Genomic DNA, 14,123 nt, shown 5'->3' with positions numbered 1-14,123 from the left:
CTAACATGCTCTCTGGCCTGTCAGCCTCTGGGATGGGGGGGAACAGGTGCAGCGAGAGGGGGGGAGGTGAAAGTGACCTGATGCCGATGGATGCGGGGGGGTCAGGAGATCCAGTGTCCGTCCCACCCCGGAAGCCGGAATCAACCTCAAAATAACTTACCCCTATTTAATCAGCGGTGGCCGGGAGGGGGATTCGGCCGCGATGCAGGGCCTGGGGCTGCTGCTCTGCGCCCTACTGTGTGTGGGGGTCAGTGGTAAGTTGGGTGGCAGAAACCTGAGCCCTCTGGGGGCCCTGACATCTGTGGGGGGCCGATGGATCCAGGCCCTGGTTCCCCGACGGGGGGGGGAGGCTGGGGGATAATCGGGAGGGGTTAAACCAGGACTGGGGCAGGTGGGGGACACAAAGGTGGTGGGAGGGCAGGGCTGGGGGCAGCTGCTCCCCACACACCCGGGCCTGACCCCTGCCTGCCCCACAAGGGGCCCCGGGCGGGAATGAGGAGCTGCGGCTCTACGAGAAACTCTTCGCCAACTACGACAAGAACACGCGGCCAGTGATACGCCCCGACGACACGGTGCCCGTGCAGATAATGCTCACACTGACCAACCTCATCTCGCTGGTGAGACGCCCCCCGCGTCCGGCTGTAGAGAAATCTTTGAGTACAACACGGCCACCACCCCCTGCTCCCACCGCAGCACCCCTCACTCCCACTCCACCGTGCCCGGCCCAGCCGGCGTCCCCCGCTGCCACCACACTGGCCCCGCTGCCCCCCACTCCCACCCCAGCGCCCCTCACTCCCAACCTGCTCCCGCTGCCCCCACGTCCAGCCCGGCTGGCGCCCCCCACAACCCCCACATCTGGCCCGGCCGCCGCCCCCTGCTCCCGCCCCGCCGCCCCCTCCTCCGACCCGACCTGCAGCCCCCGCGTACATCCCTCGCTCCCACCCTGCTGCCCCCAAAACCACGCTGACTGTCTCCATCCTGTTGCAGAATGAAAAGGAGGAGACTCTGACCACCAATGTCTGGATAAAGTTTGTGAGTAACCCCTCGCCCCCACTGGGTCTCCTGCCCCACTCAGGCCCCCCCAGACTCCCTGTTGATGCCCTCAAGTGACCCCCGACTCTGAGCTCACCTGTCTCTCCCCCCCCCCCCATTGCACTTACGTCCTGAGGCTGAGGATAGAACCCAGGAGTCCTGGCTCCCAGCTGCTCCCTCCCCCCGCACTAATCCCCCCTTCTGGCGACTGACCTTGTCCTGCAGGGGGGCAGCTACTATCCCCTGCCCCCCATCTCTGCCAGTGCCCCTCACTCCCGACCCGCAGCCCCCGCTAGCCCAGCCCTGCCCCCCCCCAGCCCTGCCGGTGCCCCTCACTCCCGACCCGCAGCCCCTGCTAGCCCAGCCCTGCCCCCCCCAGCTCTGACGGTGTCCCTCACTCCCGACCCGCAGCCCCTGCTAGCCCGGCCCTGCCCCCCCCCCCAGCCCTGCCGGTGCCCCTCACTCCCGACCCGCAGCCCCTGCTAGCCCAGCCCTGCCCCCCCCCCAGCTCTGCCGGTGCCCCTCACTCCCGACCCACAGCCCCTGCCAGCCCAGCCCAGCCCCCCACCCCAGCTCTGCCGGTGCCCGTCACTCCCGACCCGCAGCCCCTGCTGTCCCAGCCCTGCCCCCCCCCAGCTCTGCCGGTGCCCCTCACTCCCGACCCACAGCCCCTGCTAGCCCGGCCCTGCCCCCCCCCCCCAGCCCTGCCGGTGCCCCTCACTCCCGACCCGCAGCCCCTGCTAGCCCAGCCCTGCCCCCCCCCAGCTCTGCCGGTTCCCCTCACTCCCAACCCGCAGCCCCTGCTAGCCCAGCCCAGCCCCCCACCCCAGCTCTGCCGGTGCCCGTCACTCCCGACCCGCAGCCCCTGCTAGCCCGGCCCTGCCCCCCCCCCCAGCCCTGCCGGTGCCCCTCACTCCCGACCCGCAGCCCCTGCTAGCCCAGCCCTGCCCCCCCCCAGCTCTGCCGGTTCCCCTCACTCCCAACCCGCAGCCCCTGCTAGCCCAGCCCAGCCCCCCACCCCAGCTCTGCCGGTGCCCGTCACTCCCGACCCACAGCCCCTGCTGTCCCAGCCCTGCCCCCCTCCAGCTCTGCCAGTGCCCCTCACTCCCAACCCGCAGCCCCTGCCAGCCCAGCCCTGCCCCCCCCAGCTCTGCCGGTGCCCGTCACTCCCGACCCGCAGCCCCTGCTGTCCCAGCCCTGGGCTCCTCACACACAGCTCTGTGGCGGGGGGTGCAGGGGGTCCCCCAGCCTCACCCCGTCTCTCTGCCCCCAGGAATGGGTGGACTATCGGCTGAATTATAGCAACAGTGAGTTTGAAGGGATCCGCTCCCTGCGCGTCCCCTCCGACATGGTCTGGCTGCCGGACATCGTCCTGGAGAACAAGTGAGACCCGGGAGGGGGGCCTGGCCGACGCCCCGAGGCTGTGGGGGGAGGGAGGCTGTGGGGGGAGCTGCATGACTTAGGGTCTCGGGGACCTTGAGAGATTCGGGGAGAGGGCCGGGAAACGTCCACCCTCCTGTCTCCGGTGGTCCCAGCTCCAGCTCCTCGAACCCGGGACAGGGCCGTGACTCGGAGAACCAGCGGTTAATCGTGAGCCGAGCCAGCATCTGGCCCCACTCGCTAACGGGTCGGTGGTCTTGGTGCAGGGGGGCCTGAGTGTGTTTGGCCCGCGCCTGACGTCACCGTTCGCAGAACGGCCTGACGAGGGGAAAGTGTTTCTGTTTTTTTTACGAATAATAAGTCCCCCCTCCCCTCCCTGCCCGGTTATAAAACACCGATTTATCTGCCTGGCCGGAGCTGTTGTTTTCCTCCTGCTCTCACCAGCTACCCGGCCAGTCCACGGAAATGCCGTCTGGGCCAGTCCCGCCGCTCCGGGGCAGGCCTGCAGCCTGGCTCAGCTGGATCGATCCGGGTGCTCGGAGGGCCCCCCATCCCCACCGCGAGCCCCCAAACCTCCGCCCGGCTGCTGCCCGGGGCCAGAGGCCACTTGGCAACCACACCTTTGTTCTGCAGGTGCCGCCGAGCCCGTGTCCCACTCCCTGGCACCAGCCACCCGGCGTGGGGCTCCTTTGGGTCCGGCTTCGAGAGCCCTCTAAGCTAGAGAGGGGCCAGGGACCGGACCCTGGATCCCCACAGCTCGGGCCTGGTGCTACCGGCAGCTTGGCTACTGATTGCTTGTGCCAGCGGCCGCTGCTTTCATTCAACGCTCTCGCTGCGATTCCCAAATGAGTTGAGACGAGGCCACTTTCTGGGCGCAGAGCGGTCGGCCTCCGTCCTTTGCAGTGGCTGCTTTCAGGTGACCCCACGGCCGATGTGGCCAGATTCCCACGGCTGGTATCTGGGCTGGTGCCATGCTTTGCCATTCGTTCGGTCGCAGCTTGTCGAATAGCTCAGACAGCCGCTTCCTCGGCTCTGTCACTTTCCGTCCACTTCCTTCGCTGCGGCTGCTAGTACGATCCCCACGGCCACACCGAAAGTCAAGCAGAACCGTCTCTGCAAGTGGCTCGTGTGCCACGGACATGTTCCCGTCTTTCTTTGCTGCTGTGTTGCGGGAGATACTGGTTACGTAGCTGTCCCATGGCTGAGGACTCTTCAGCCCCACTTCCCTGCATCCACCCCCGTGGAATTCATCCCATCTCACGGGCGGCGGCGGCAAATTCGTTTGGATTCCTTCCACTTAATCAACTGGGCTCTGCAATAGATTGCTTCATCGTACATGACCCCGGCCCTGTCTTGGCCCAGAGCGTGGGGCATAACTCAAAAAAGGGACCAGATGGCATTCACCCAAGAGTTCTGAAAGAACTCAAATGTGAAGTTGCGGAACTATTAACTAAGGTTTGTAACCTGTCCTTTAAATCGGCTTCGGTACCCAATGACTGGAAGTTAGCTAATGTAACGCCAATATTTAAAAAGGGCTCTAGGGGTGATCCCGGCAATTACAGACCGGTAAGTCTAACGTCGGTACCGGGCAAATTAGTTGAAACAATAGTAAAGAACAAAATTGTCAGACACATAGAAAAACATAAACTCTTGAGCAATAGTCAACATGGTTTCTGTAAAGGGAAATCGTGTCTTACTAATCTATTAGAGTTCTTTGAAGGGGTCAACAAACATGTGGACAAGGGGGATCCGGTGGACATAGTGTACTTAGATTTCCAGAAAGCCTTTGACAAGGTCCCTCACCAAAGGCTCTTACGTAAATTAAGCTGTCATGGGATAAAAGGGAAGGTCCTTTCATGGATTGAGAACTGGCTAAAGGACAGGGAACAAAGGGTAGGAATTAATGGTAAATTCTCAGAATGGAGAGGGGTAACTAGTGGTGTTCCCCAAGGGTCAGTCCTAGGACCTATCCTATTCAATTTATTCATAAATGATCTGGAGAAAGGGGTAAACAGTGAGGTGGCAAAGTTTGCAGATGATACTAAACTACTCAAGATAGTTAAGACCAAAGCAGATTGTGAAGAACTTCAAAAAGATCTCACAAAACTAAGTGATTGGGCAACAAAATGGCAAATGAAATTTAATGTGGATAAATGTAAAGTAATGCACATTGGAAAAAATAACCCCAACTATACATACAACATGATGGGGGCTAATTTAGCTACAACGAGTCAGGAAAAAGATCTTGGCGTCATCGTGGATAGTTCTCTAAAGATGTCCACGCAGTGTGCAGAGGCGGTCAAAAAAGCAAACAGGATGTTAGGAATCATTAAAAAGGGGATAGAGAATAAGACTGAGAATATATTATTGCCCTTATATAAATCCATGGTACGCCCACATCTCGAATACTGTGTACAGATGTGGTCTCTCACCTCAAAAAAGATATTCAAGCACTAGAAAAGGTTCAGAAAAGAGCAACTAAAATGATTAAGGGTTTAGAGAGGGTCCCATATGAGGAAAGATTAAAGAGGCTAGGACTCTTCAGTTTGGAAAAGAGAAGACTAAGGGGGGACATGATAGAGGTATATAAAATCATGAGTGATGTTGAGAAAGTGGATAAGGAAAAGTTATTTACTTATTCCCATAATACAAGAACTAGGGGTCACCAAATGAAATTAATAGGCAGCAGGTTTAAAACAAACAAAAGGAAGTTCTTCTTCACGCAGCGCACAGTCAACTTGTGGAACTCCTTACCTGAGGAGGTTGTGAAAGCTAGGACTATAACAATGTTTAAAAGGGGACTGGATAAATTCATGGTGGCTAAGTCCATAAATGGCTATTAGCCAGGATGGGTAAGAATGGTGTCCCTAGCCTCTGTTCGTCAGAGGATGGAGATGGATGGCAGGAGAGAGATCACTTGATCATTGCCTGTTAGGTTCACTCCCTCTGGGGCACCTGGCATTGGCCACTGTCGGTAGACAGATAGTGGGCTAGATGGACCTTTGGTCTGACCCAGTACGGCCTTTCTTATGTTCTTATGTTCTTATGAGTTCTACAAAAAGCAGAAACTCAGTCAAATTACCAAGGATGATTATTTAAAAAAAAAAAAAAAAAAAAAAACATAAACAGATAGGGACAAAATTAGAAAGGCCAAGGCACAAAACGAGACTCAACTAGCTAGGGAGATAAAGGACAACAAGAATGCATTTTACAACTACGTTACAAGCAAGAGGACTTCCTGCACTTAGGACGGAAGAATCCCATGCACAGCTACAGACTAGGGACCGAATGGCTAGGTAGCAGTTCTGCAGAAAAGGACCTAGGGGTCACAGTGGACGAGAAGCTGGATATGAGTCGACAGTGTGCCCTTGTTGCCGAGAAGGCTAACGGCATTTTGGGCTGTATAAGTAGGGGCATTGCCAGCAGATCGAGGGACGTGATCGTTCCCCTTTATTCGACATTGGTGAGGCCTCATCTGGAGTACTGTGTCCAGTTTTGGGCCCCACACTACAAGAAGGATGTGGAAAAATTGGAAAGAGTCCAGTGGAGGGCAACAAAAATTATTAGGGGTCTGGAGCACATGACTTACGAGGAGAGGCTGAGGGAACTGGGATTGTTTAGTCTCCAGAAGAGAAGAATGAGGGGGGATTTGATAGCTGCTTTCAACTACCTGAAAGGGGGATCCAAAGAGGATGGAGCTCGGCTGTTCTCAATGGTGGCAGATGACAGAACAAGGAGCAATGGTCTCAAGTTGCAGTGGGGGAGGTCTAGGTTGGATATTAGGAAACACTATTTCACTAGGAGGGTGGTGAAGCACTGCAATGGGTTCCCTAGGGAGGTGGTGGAATCTCCTTCCTTAGAGGTTTTTAAGGTCAGGCTTGACAAAGCCCTGGCTGGGATGATTCAGTTGGGAATTGGTCCTGCTTTGAGCAGGGGGTTGGACTAGATACCTCCTGAGGTCCCTTCCATCCCTGATATTCTATGATTCTATGAAGACCAAGGACAGGGTAGGCCCGTTACTCATTGAGGAGGGAAAGATAATGATAAAAAAACCGCAGCAGTGGCCGATGTGTTAAATGCCTTTTTTGTTTTTGTTTTCACCAAACAGTTAGCGGTGACCGGCCGACTAACACAGTGAACGTCGGTGTAAAGGAGGAAGGATCTGAGGCTAACATAAGGGCAGAACAAGTTAAAAATTAATTAGACAAGTCCGATATCTCCAAGTTGGCAGGGTCTGACAAAACACATCCTGGGATACTCAAGAAACGGGCTGAAGTGGTCTGAGCCGTCTGTGACGATCTTTGAGTACATGTGGCGGTGGGCGCACAACTGGTTGGAAAACCGTTCCCAGAGAGTAGTTATCAGCGGTTCACAGTCAAGCTGGAAGGGCATCACGAGCGGGGTCCCCCCGGGAATCTGTCCTGGGTCTGGTTCTGTTCAATATCTTCTTAAATGATTTCGTGTAGGTTGGACATTAGGAAAAAGTGGTTAAAGGCTGGAACAAATGACCTGGGGAGGTCGTGACGTCTCCATCGTTGGAGGTTTTTAAGAACAGGTTGGACCAACACCTGTGGTGGACGGTCTAGAAGATAATACTTTGTCCTGCCTCTGTGTAGAGGGCTGGACTAGATGTATTTAGACGTGTTCTGACGATTTGGGTTAAAGTCAGACTACGCCCTTTTTGCGATTGGGTTATGTCGGCAGAGGTGCGGCTGGTGTCCCCCTCCCTGGCGTTCCCGACCCCTTTTCGGTCTGTCCCTGCTTCAGTGGTTCAGCCTCACGCATCCCAGTCCACCCCTTTCAGGGTATCCCAAAAGCCAGCCCGGCCACAGAAAAGTCTTTCCGGGGATGTCGCCAAAAGTCAGGGTCTCCCCCAGCTGGATTCTCCACTGAGATGAAGGCTTCAGGCCACAGGGCAGGTTGGGGTGGGTGCCGATCTTTTGAGGTGCACAGGCTTTGGTGTGTCAATATATGAGGGTGTCTCATGGGCACCAAGGGAAGTGTGGGAAGTGTCTGGGCTGCAGGGACTTTGGGGGGGCCCCCTTGCTGATGCCCCCTTTCCCTTCTCACCCCCCCCACAGCATCGACGGGCAGTTTGAGATTGCCTACTACGCGAACGTGCTGGTGTACCCTGGGGGGGCCATGTACTGGCTGCCCCCCGCCATCTACCGCAGCACCTGTGCCATCGAAGTCACCTACTTCCCCTTCGACTGGCAGAACTGCTCCCTTGTCTTCCAGTGAGTGAGATACGCCCACCTCTGGGCAGGGCGGCCAGTTACACCGGGACCCCTTGCCCAGTGCTGAGACGCGCCCACCTCTGGGGCGGGGCGGCCGGTTACCCAGGGACCCCTCGCCCGGCACTGAGATGCGCCCACCTCTGGGGCAGGGCGGCTGGTTACACAGGGACCCCTCACCCGGCGCTGAGATGCAGCCACCTCTGGGGCGGGGCAGCCAGTTACCCAGAGACCCCTTGCCCGGCGCTGAGATGCGGCCACCTCTGGGGCGGGACGGCTGCTTACCCAGGGACCCCTCGCCCGGCGTTGAGACGCAGCCATCTCTGGGGCGGGACAGCCAGTTACACTGGGACCCCTCGCCCGGTGCTGAGACGCGCCCACCTCTGGGGCGGGACGGCTGGTTACCCAAAGACCCCTCTCCCGGCGCTGAGATGCGCCCACCTCTGGGGCGGGACGGCTGGTTACCCAAAGACCCCTCTCCCGGCGCTGAGACACGGCCACCTCTGGGGCGGGATGGCCAGTTACACTGGGACCCCTTGCCCAGTGCTGAGACGCGCCCACCTCTGGGGCGGGGCGGCCGGTTACCCAGGGCCCCCTCGCCCGGCGCTGAGACGCGGCCATCTCTGGGGCGGGGCGGCCGGTTACACAGGGACCCCTCACCCGGCACTGAGACGTGGCCACCTCTGGGGCGGTGCGGCCGGTTACCCAAAGACCCCTCGCCCGGCGTTGAGACGCGGCCATCTCTGGGGCGGGACAGCCGGTTACACTGGGACCCCTCGCCCGGTGCTGAGATGCGCCCACCTCTGGGTCGGGACGGCTGGTTACCCAAAGACCCCTCGCCCGGTGCTGAGACGCGGCCACCTCTGGGGCGGGACGGCCAGTTACACTTGGACCCCTTGCCCAGTGCTGAGACGCGCCCACCTCTGGGGCGGGGCGGCCGGTTACCCAGGGACCCCTCGCCCAGTGCCAGGGCTGACCCTAAGGAGAGGGCGCCCCTGCTGACCCCCCATGTGGCCGCAGGTCCCAGACGTACAGCGCCAACGAGGTTGAACTGCAGCTCTCAATCAATGAGGAGACGGCCCGCCCCTTTGACGAGATCGATATAGACCCCGCCGCCTTCACAGGTATGGGGGGGGTGGGAAAGAGGGTGTCTGCCAGCCCCCCCTGAACAGACCCCCAAGGGGGCAGGGGGTGTCTGCCACAGCTCCCCCCAGGGGCAAATGTCTGCCAGGTCCCCCCCCCAGTGGGGGTCTCCCCGAAGGGCAGGGGTGTGCTCCCCACAGCACCCGCTGCCTCCCGCTGCCTCCCGCCCTGCAGAGAACGGGGAGTGGGCGATCCGGCACCGGCCGGCCCGGAAGGTGCTGCACCCAGAGCTGGGCCGGGAGGCGCTCGGCTTCCAGGAGATCCGCTTCTCGCTCATCATCCAGCGCAAGCCCCTCTTCTACGTCATCAACATCATCGTGCCCTGCGTGCTCATCTCCTCCCTCGTCGTGCTGGTCTACTTCCTGCCCGCCCAAGGTGAGCCCGGCCACGGGAAACACCCCACCCGGCCACGGGGAAACCCTCCCAGCCACGGGGATGCCCTGCCTGGCCTCAAAGAGACCTAGCTGGCCACAGGGAAACCCCGCCCGGCCACAGGACAAGGAGAGATGCTCCCTACCACACCCACGTGGGGGACACATTTGCTAGCACTAGGAGCAAACGATAGGGGCATGAACCCCAATCTCTCCTGGCAGCCCCTCTCTGGGGGGCCCCAGGGCAGAAAGCCCCAGGCCCTGGGCAGGAGGGGGCATAGCAGGATATCGGAGGGAAGCCAAACGGCCCCATGTCACCCCTGTTCTCTGCCCCTGGCAGCCGGTGGCCAGAAATGCACCCTCTCCATCTCAGTGCTGCTGGCTCAAACTGTCTTCCTCTTCCTCATCGCCCAAAAAATCCCAGAGACCTCGCTCAGCGTCCCCCTCATTGGCAAGTGAGTGACACCCCCCATCCCGCTTCCCTGGGAACCAGGACTCCTGGGTTCTCTCCCCGGCTCTGGGAAGTCAGTGGGGGCTGGTGGGTTAGAGCAGGGAGGCTGGGAACCAGGACGCCTGGGTTCTATCCTCGGCTCTGGGAGGGGAGTGGGGGCTGGTGGTTAGAGCAGGGGGGGCTGGGAACCAGGACTCCTGGGTTCTCTCCCCAGCTCTGGGAGGGGTGTGGGGGCTGGTGGGTGAGAGCAGGGGGGGCTGGGAACCAGGACTCCTGGGTTCTCTCCCCAGCTCTGGGAGGGGTGTGGGGGCTGGTGGGTGAGAGCAGGGGGGCTGGGAGCCAGGACTCCCGAGATCTCTCCCCGGCAGGTACCTGATGTTCGTCATGGGGGTGGCGACGCTGATCGTGATGAATTGTGTCATTGTGCTGAATGTTTCCCTGCGAACGCCGAACACCCACTGCATGTCTGAGCAACTCAAACATGTGAGCGTTGGGGGCAGAGCACAGTGGGGAGATGAGGGGGATCTGGGGGGAAGTGTCAGGGGGCTGGGGGTGGAGGGAGTGCTCGGGGGGCGGTGGGGCTGGAGACCTGGGGATCGGTGCCAGGGGGAATGTGGGGTGAGGGGCACCAGCCTTGGAGGGAAATTGGAGAACCAAGAACCAACCAAAGGGGGAATAGGGATTGGGGAGAGGACCAATCCTGGCCGGGGGAGCGGGGGCTTAGGGCAGGGAAGAGTCCAAGGGCTAAGCCGGGACCCTTAGATCCAGTATCTTAGATGTCTGTAGACTAATGTGAGAAGGATGGGGAATAAGCAGGAAGAATGCGAAATGCTAGTCAATAAACACAACTATGACCTAGTTGGCGTCCCGGAGACTTGGTGAGATAATACGCACGACTGGAATATTGGTACAGATGGGTACAGCTTGCTCAGGGCCAGGCAGGGGGAAAAGGGAGGTGTTGCCGCCTTATATATTAAAAATGCGTACGCTTGGACTGAGGTTGAGCTGGAAATAGGAGACAGACTTGTTGAAAGTTTCTGGGTAAGGATGAAAGGGGTAAAAACCAAGGGTGATGTCATGGTAGGGGTCTACTACAGACCCCTAACCAGGAAGACGAGGTGGATGAGGCTTTTTTTTAAACTAATAAAATCATCCAAAGCACAGGACTGGGTGGTGATGGGGGACTTCAACTCCCCAGACATCTGTTGGGAAAACAACACAGCAGGGCACCGATTATCCAACAAGTTCTTGGAATGTATCGGAGACAATTTTTTCTTTCAGAAGGTGGAGACAGCTAGTAGGGGAGAGGCTGGTCTAGATTTGATTTTGACAAAGAAGGTGGGTTTGTTTAGTCTGGAGAAGAGAAGACTGAGAGGGGACATGAGAACAGTTTTCAAGTACATAAAAGGTTGTTAACAAGGAAGAGGGAGAAAAATTGTTCTTCTTAACCTCTGAGGACAGGGTAAGAAGCAATGGGCTTAAACTGCAGCCAGGGCGGTTTAGGTTGGATATTAGGAAAAACTTCCTGTCAGGGGGGTTACGCGCTGGAATAACTTGCCCAGGGAGGTTGTAGAATCTCCATCATTGGGGATTTTTAAGAGCCGGTTGGACAAACGCCTGTCAGGGCTGGTCTAGATAATACTTAGTCCTGCCACGAGTGCAGGGGACAGGACTAGACCTCTCGAGGTCCCTTCCAGTTCTATCTCTCCCCCTCCCCCCCCCCCGCCAGGTGTTCCTAGAGGTGCTGCCACGGTACCTGGGCTCAGCCCTGGAGCCCACGGGGGACCCCTGGGCTGCGCCCCCCACCCGGCGGCGCAGCTCCTTCGCCATCATGCTCAAAGCCGAGGAGTACATCCTCAAGAAGCCACGCAGTGAGATCCTCTTTGAGCGGCAGGGCCAGCGCCATGGGCTCAACAGGACCCCAGCCTGTGGTGAGAAACAACCCCCCGCTCCCCGCATGCTGGCTACTGGCACCCCACTGCCAGGGGAACGTGTTAGTGTTAATCCTCGGAGCCAGGACTCCTGGGTCCCTGACTCTGCCCCGCCCCCTCTCTCTGCAGACGGGGTGGACGTCGGCGTCACCAGCACCTTGTACAAGAACCTGGCCAGCGCAGCCCCTGAGATCCGGGCGTGCGTGGAGGCCTGCAACTTCATCACAGAGACCACGAGAGAGCAGAATGCCAGCAGCGCGGTGAGTCCCACACCAGCCTGCCCCAGCACCTGGGGGGCAGATTGGGTCTGGAGCCCCCTACAGGGGAAAATCCATGGGTCCTAGCTCCTATTCTGACTCTTAATCTATTCCACCAGCCCCCATGCCCCTCCCAGAGCCGGGGAGAGAACCCAGGAGTCCTGGCTCCCAGCCCCCCCTGCTCTAACCCACCAGGCCCCACTCCCCTCCCAGAGCCGGGGAGAGAACCCAGGCGTCCTGTCTCGCAGCCCCCCCTGCTCTAGCTACCAGACCCCACTCCCCTCCCAGCGCCGGGGAGAGAACCCAGGAGTCCTGGCTCCCAGCCCCCCCTGCTCTAACCCACCAGCCCCCGCTCCCCTCCCAGAGCCGGGGAGAGAACCCAGGAGTCCTGTCTCGCAGCCCCCCCTGCTCTAACCCACCAGCCCCCGCTCCCCTCCCAGAGCCGGGGAGAGAACCCAGGAGTCCTGTCTCGCAGCCCCCCCTGCTCTAGCCACCAGACCCCACTCCCCTCCCAGAGCCGGGGAGAGAACCCAGGCGTCCTGGCTCCCAGGCCCCGCCTCTCCTCTCCCCCCCCCCTCCAAGCGCAGGGGACCTAGGCGTCCTGACGCCCCTCTCTCTGCCGCGCAGGAGATGGAGAACTGGGTGCTGATCGGGAAGGTGATTGACAAGCTGTGCTTCTGTGCCGCCATCCTGCTCTTCACTATCGGCACCCTCGGCATTTTCCTCATGGGGCATTTCAACCAGGTGCCAGACAACCCCTTCCCCCTGCAGCCGGACCCGTAGCCGGGACCCGGCCCTGCCCTCACCCGCAGGGGTATCGACACACAATGAGGTAGCCATGCGGGCGAGTGCGATGTCTGGATGGGAGCCCCCTGCCCCACTCCCTGCAGCACAGCATCCCCTAGCGGCTTGTCCCAGGGCCAGACGTACCCTGGGGAAGTCACTCGACTTTTACCCACTGCCCCCTGTCCCAAGCAGCTGCAGGCACCGCTACAGAGCTGGGCTCAGAAATGCTGCTGGTACGGGGGAGGGACGCCCCACCCCAGACGCATCTCAGCACTGGGCGAGGGATCCCTGTATAAGCAGCTGCCCCGTCCCGCCCCAGACACAGAAGCATCTCAGCACTGGATCCCTGTATAAACAGCCGCCTCCCACCCCACACACAGACGCATCTCGGCACTATGTGAGGGATCCCTGTATGACCAGCCCCCCACATCCCACCCCAGAGACAGCTGCATCTCAGCCCTATGACTCTCCCCTCCAGACCAGCAAGGAGATTCTGGGGATACAGCTCTTTGGAAGTAGCTCTAGTCACAGCACCTGCTGGGCTAGTGTAGATGGGCCCTGTGGCTTCCTTGCTCCCAACTCCAGAGCAGGCCGCCCCCCCTCACCTTCCCGGCCTTGCTGCTTGTGTCTGGCGCCCTGGGTGTGTGAGATGAATGTGATCACACACCAGCTCAAAGTCAGCTGCTCCGGGCCGGGGGTTAACCTGCGTGCCACCTAGGGTCACCCGCAGTCTGCCGCTTGGTGCCAACCCCCTGGTGTCCATCCCCAGCACCTCCCTGAGGAAGCCACCCTCTGTTCCCTGTCTCCCTTCGCTGCTCGCTTCTCCGTCAGGATGGCCGTCAGCCAGCCCCACACGCGGCCCGAGGGGCAAAGCCCCCATGGGGTGCAGCCTACCGGCACTCAGTTCCACCGGCACAGGGTGAGGCGGTAGGGACCCGAGCCCTGCACGTTTCGTTAAAGCAAAGCAGAAGCTAGCAGAGGTAAATACAGAGCGTGCTTTGGTAGCCCGGTCCCAGCTGGTGCCATGGCTGGCTGAGGTTGCTCGGTCCTGGAAAGATGGGGCCAGCAATTTCACTTCCCTTTTGTCCACTCCAGCAAATAAAGTCACGCGTTTTAACCCAGCGGGCATTTCCAGGCATGCTTTTATGATTGCTATGCAGGGCAGTGCCCGACCTGACTGAGGATTGCTGGCCAGGGGGTGCCAAAGGGCTAAAAAGCTGCTGGAGATAGGAGGTGTCTCCCTCCTAACTCTCTGGGGCAGATCAAGGGAGGAGCCGGCAAGAACCTAACAAGAAGAAATTCCGCACTCAGGCGGAAGATGTGAACTCGGCAGGGGGCTCCGACATGAGGCTAGGATACAGACAGCCTTTGGAGAGAGACAGGTCTCACCTGGGACAGAGCGAGAGAACCAAGATGGCGTGGCCAAGACAGGCAGTGTCCGAACCTGCGCTTCTCTAGGCTATCGTCAGTAATAAACCCTGCTCTGCTCTGGGTCCCTGCAGAGCGGACACGGCTCTCACAGGGCAGAGCTCGCCAGG

The 14,123-nt window shown here is 59.5% G+C and overlaps 1 protein-coding gene across 1 annotated transcript; it reads left to right on the top strand.

Moving 5' to 3' along the window:
- The first annotated feature begins 202 nt into the window (after positions 1 to 202).
- Positions 203 to 12,582, top strand: CHRNE (cholinergic receptor nicotinic epsilon subunit). The gene is given in 14 exon segments (XM_065416951.1): positions 203 to 254; positions 478 to 617; positions 988 to 1,032; positions 2,306 to 2,415; positions 7,494 to 7,649; positions 8,667 to 8,775; positions 8,777 to 8,881; positions 8,884 to 8,940; positions 8,942 to 9,164; positions 9,501 to 9,615; positions 9,980 to 10,094; positions 11,341 to 11,542; positions 11,672 to 11,802; positions 12,427 to 12,582. Coding segments are annotated over 14 exon segments (1,716 nt in total).
- Positions 12,583 to 14,123: the final 1,541 nt, after the last annotated feature.

Source organism: Emys orbicularis, chromosome 15 (assembly GCF_028017835.1).
Source record: "Emys orbicularis isolate rEmyOrb1 chromosome 15, rEmyOrb1.hap1, whole genome shotgun sequence".
In the NCBI taxonomy this organism is placed as follows: domain Eukaryota; kingdom Metazoa; phylum Chordata; order Testudines; family Emydidae; genus Emys; species Emys orbicularis.
The sequence above is the reverse complement of the archived record's forward strand: the minus strand, read 5'-3'. Positions and strand labels throughout refer to the sequence as shown.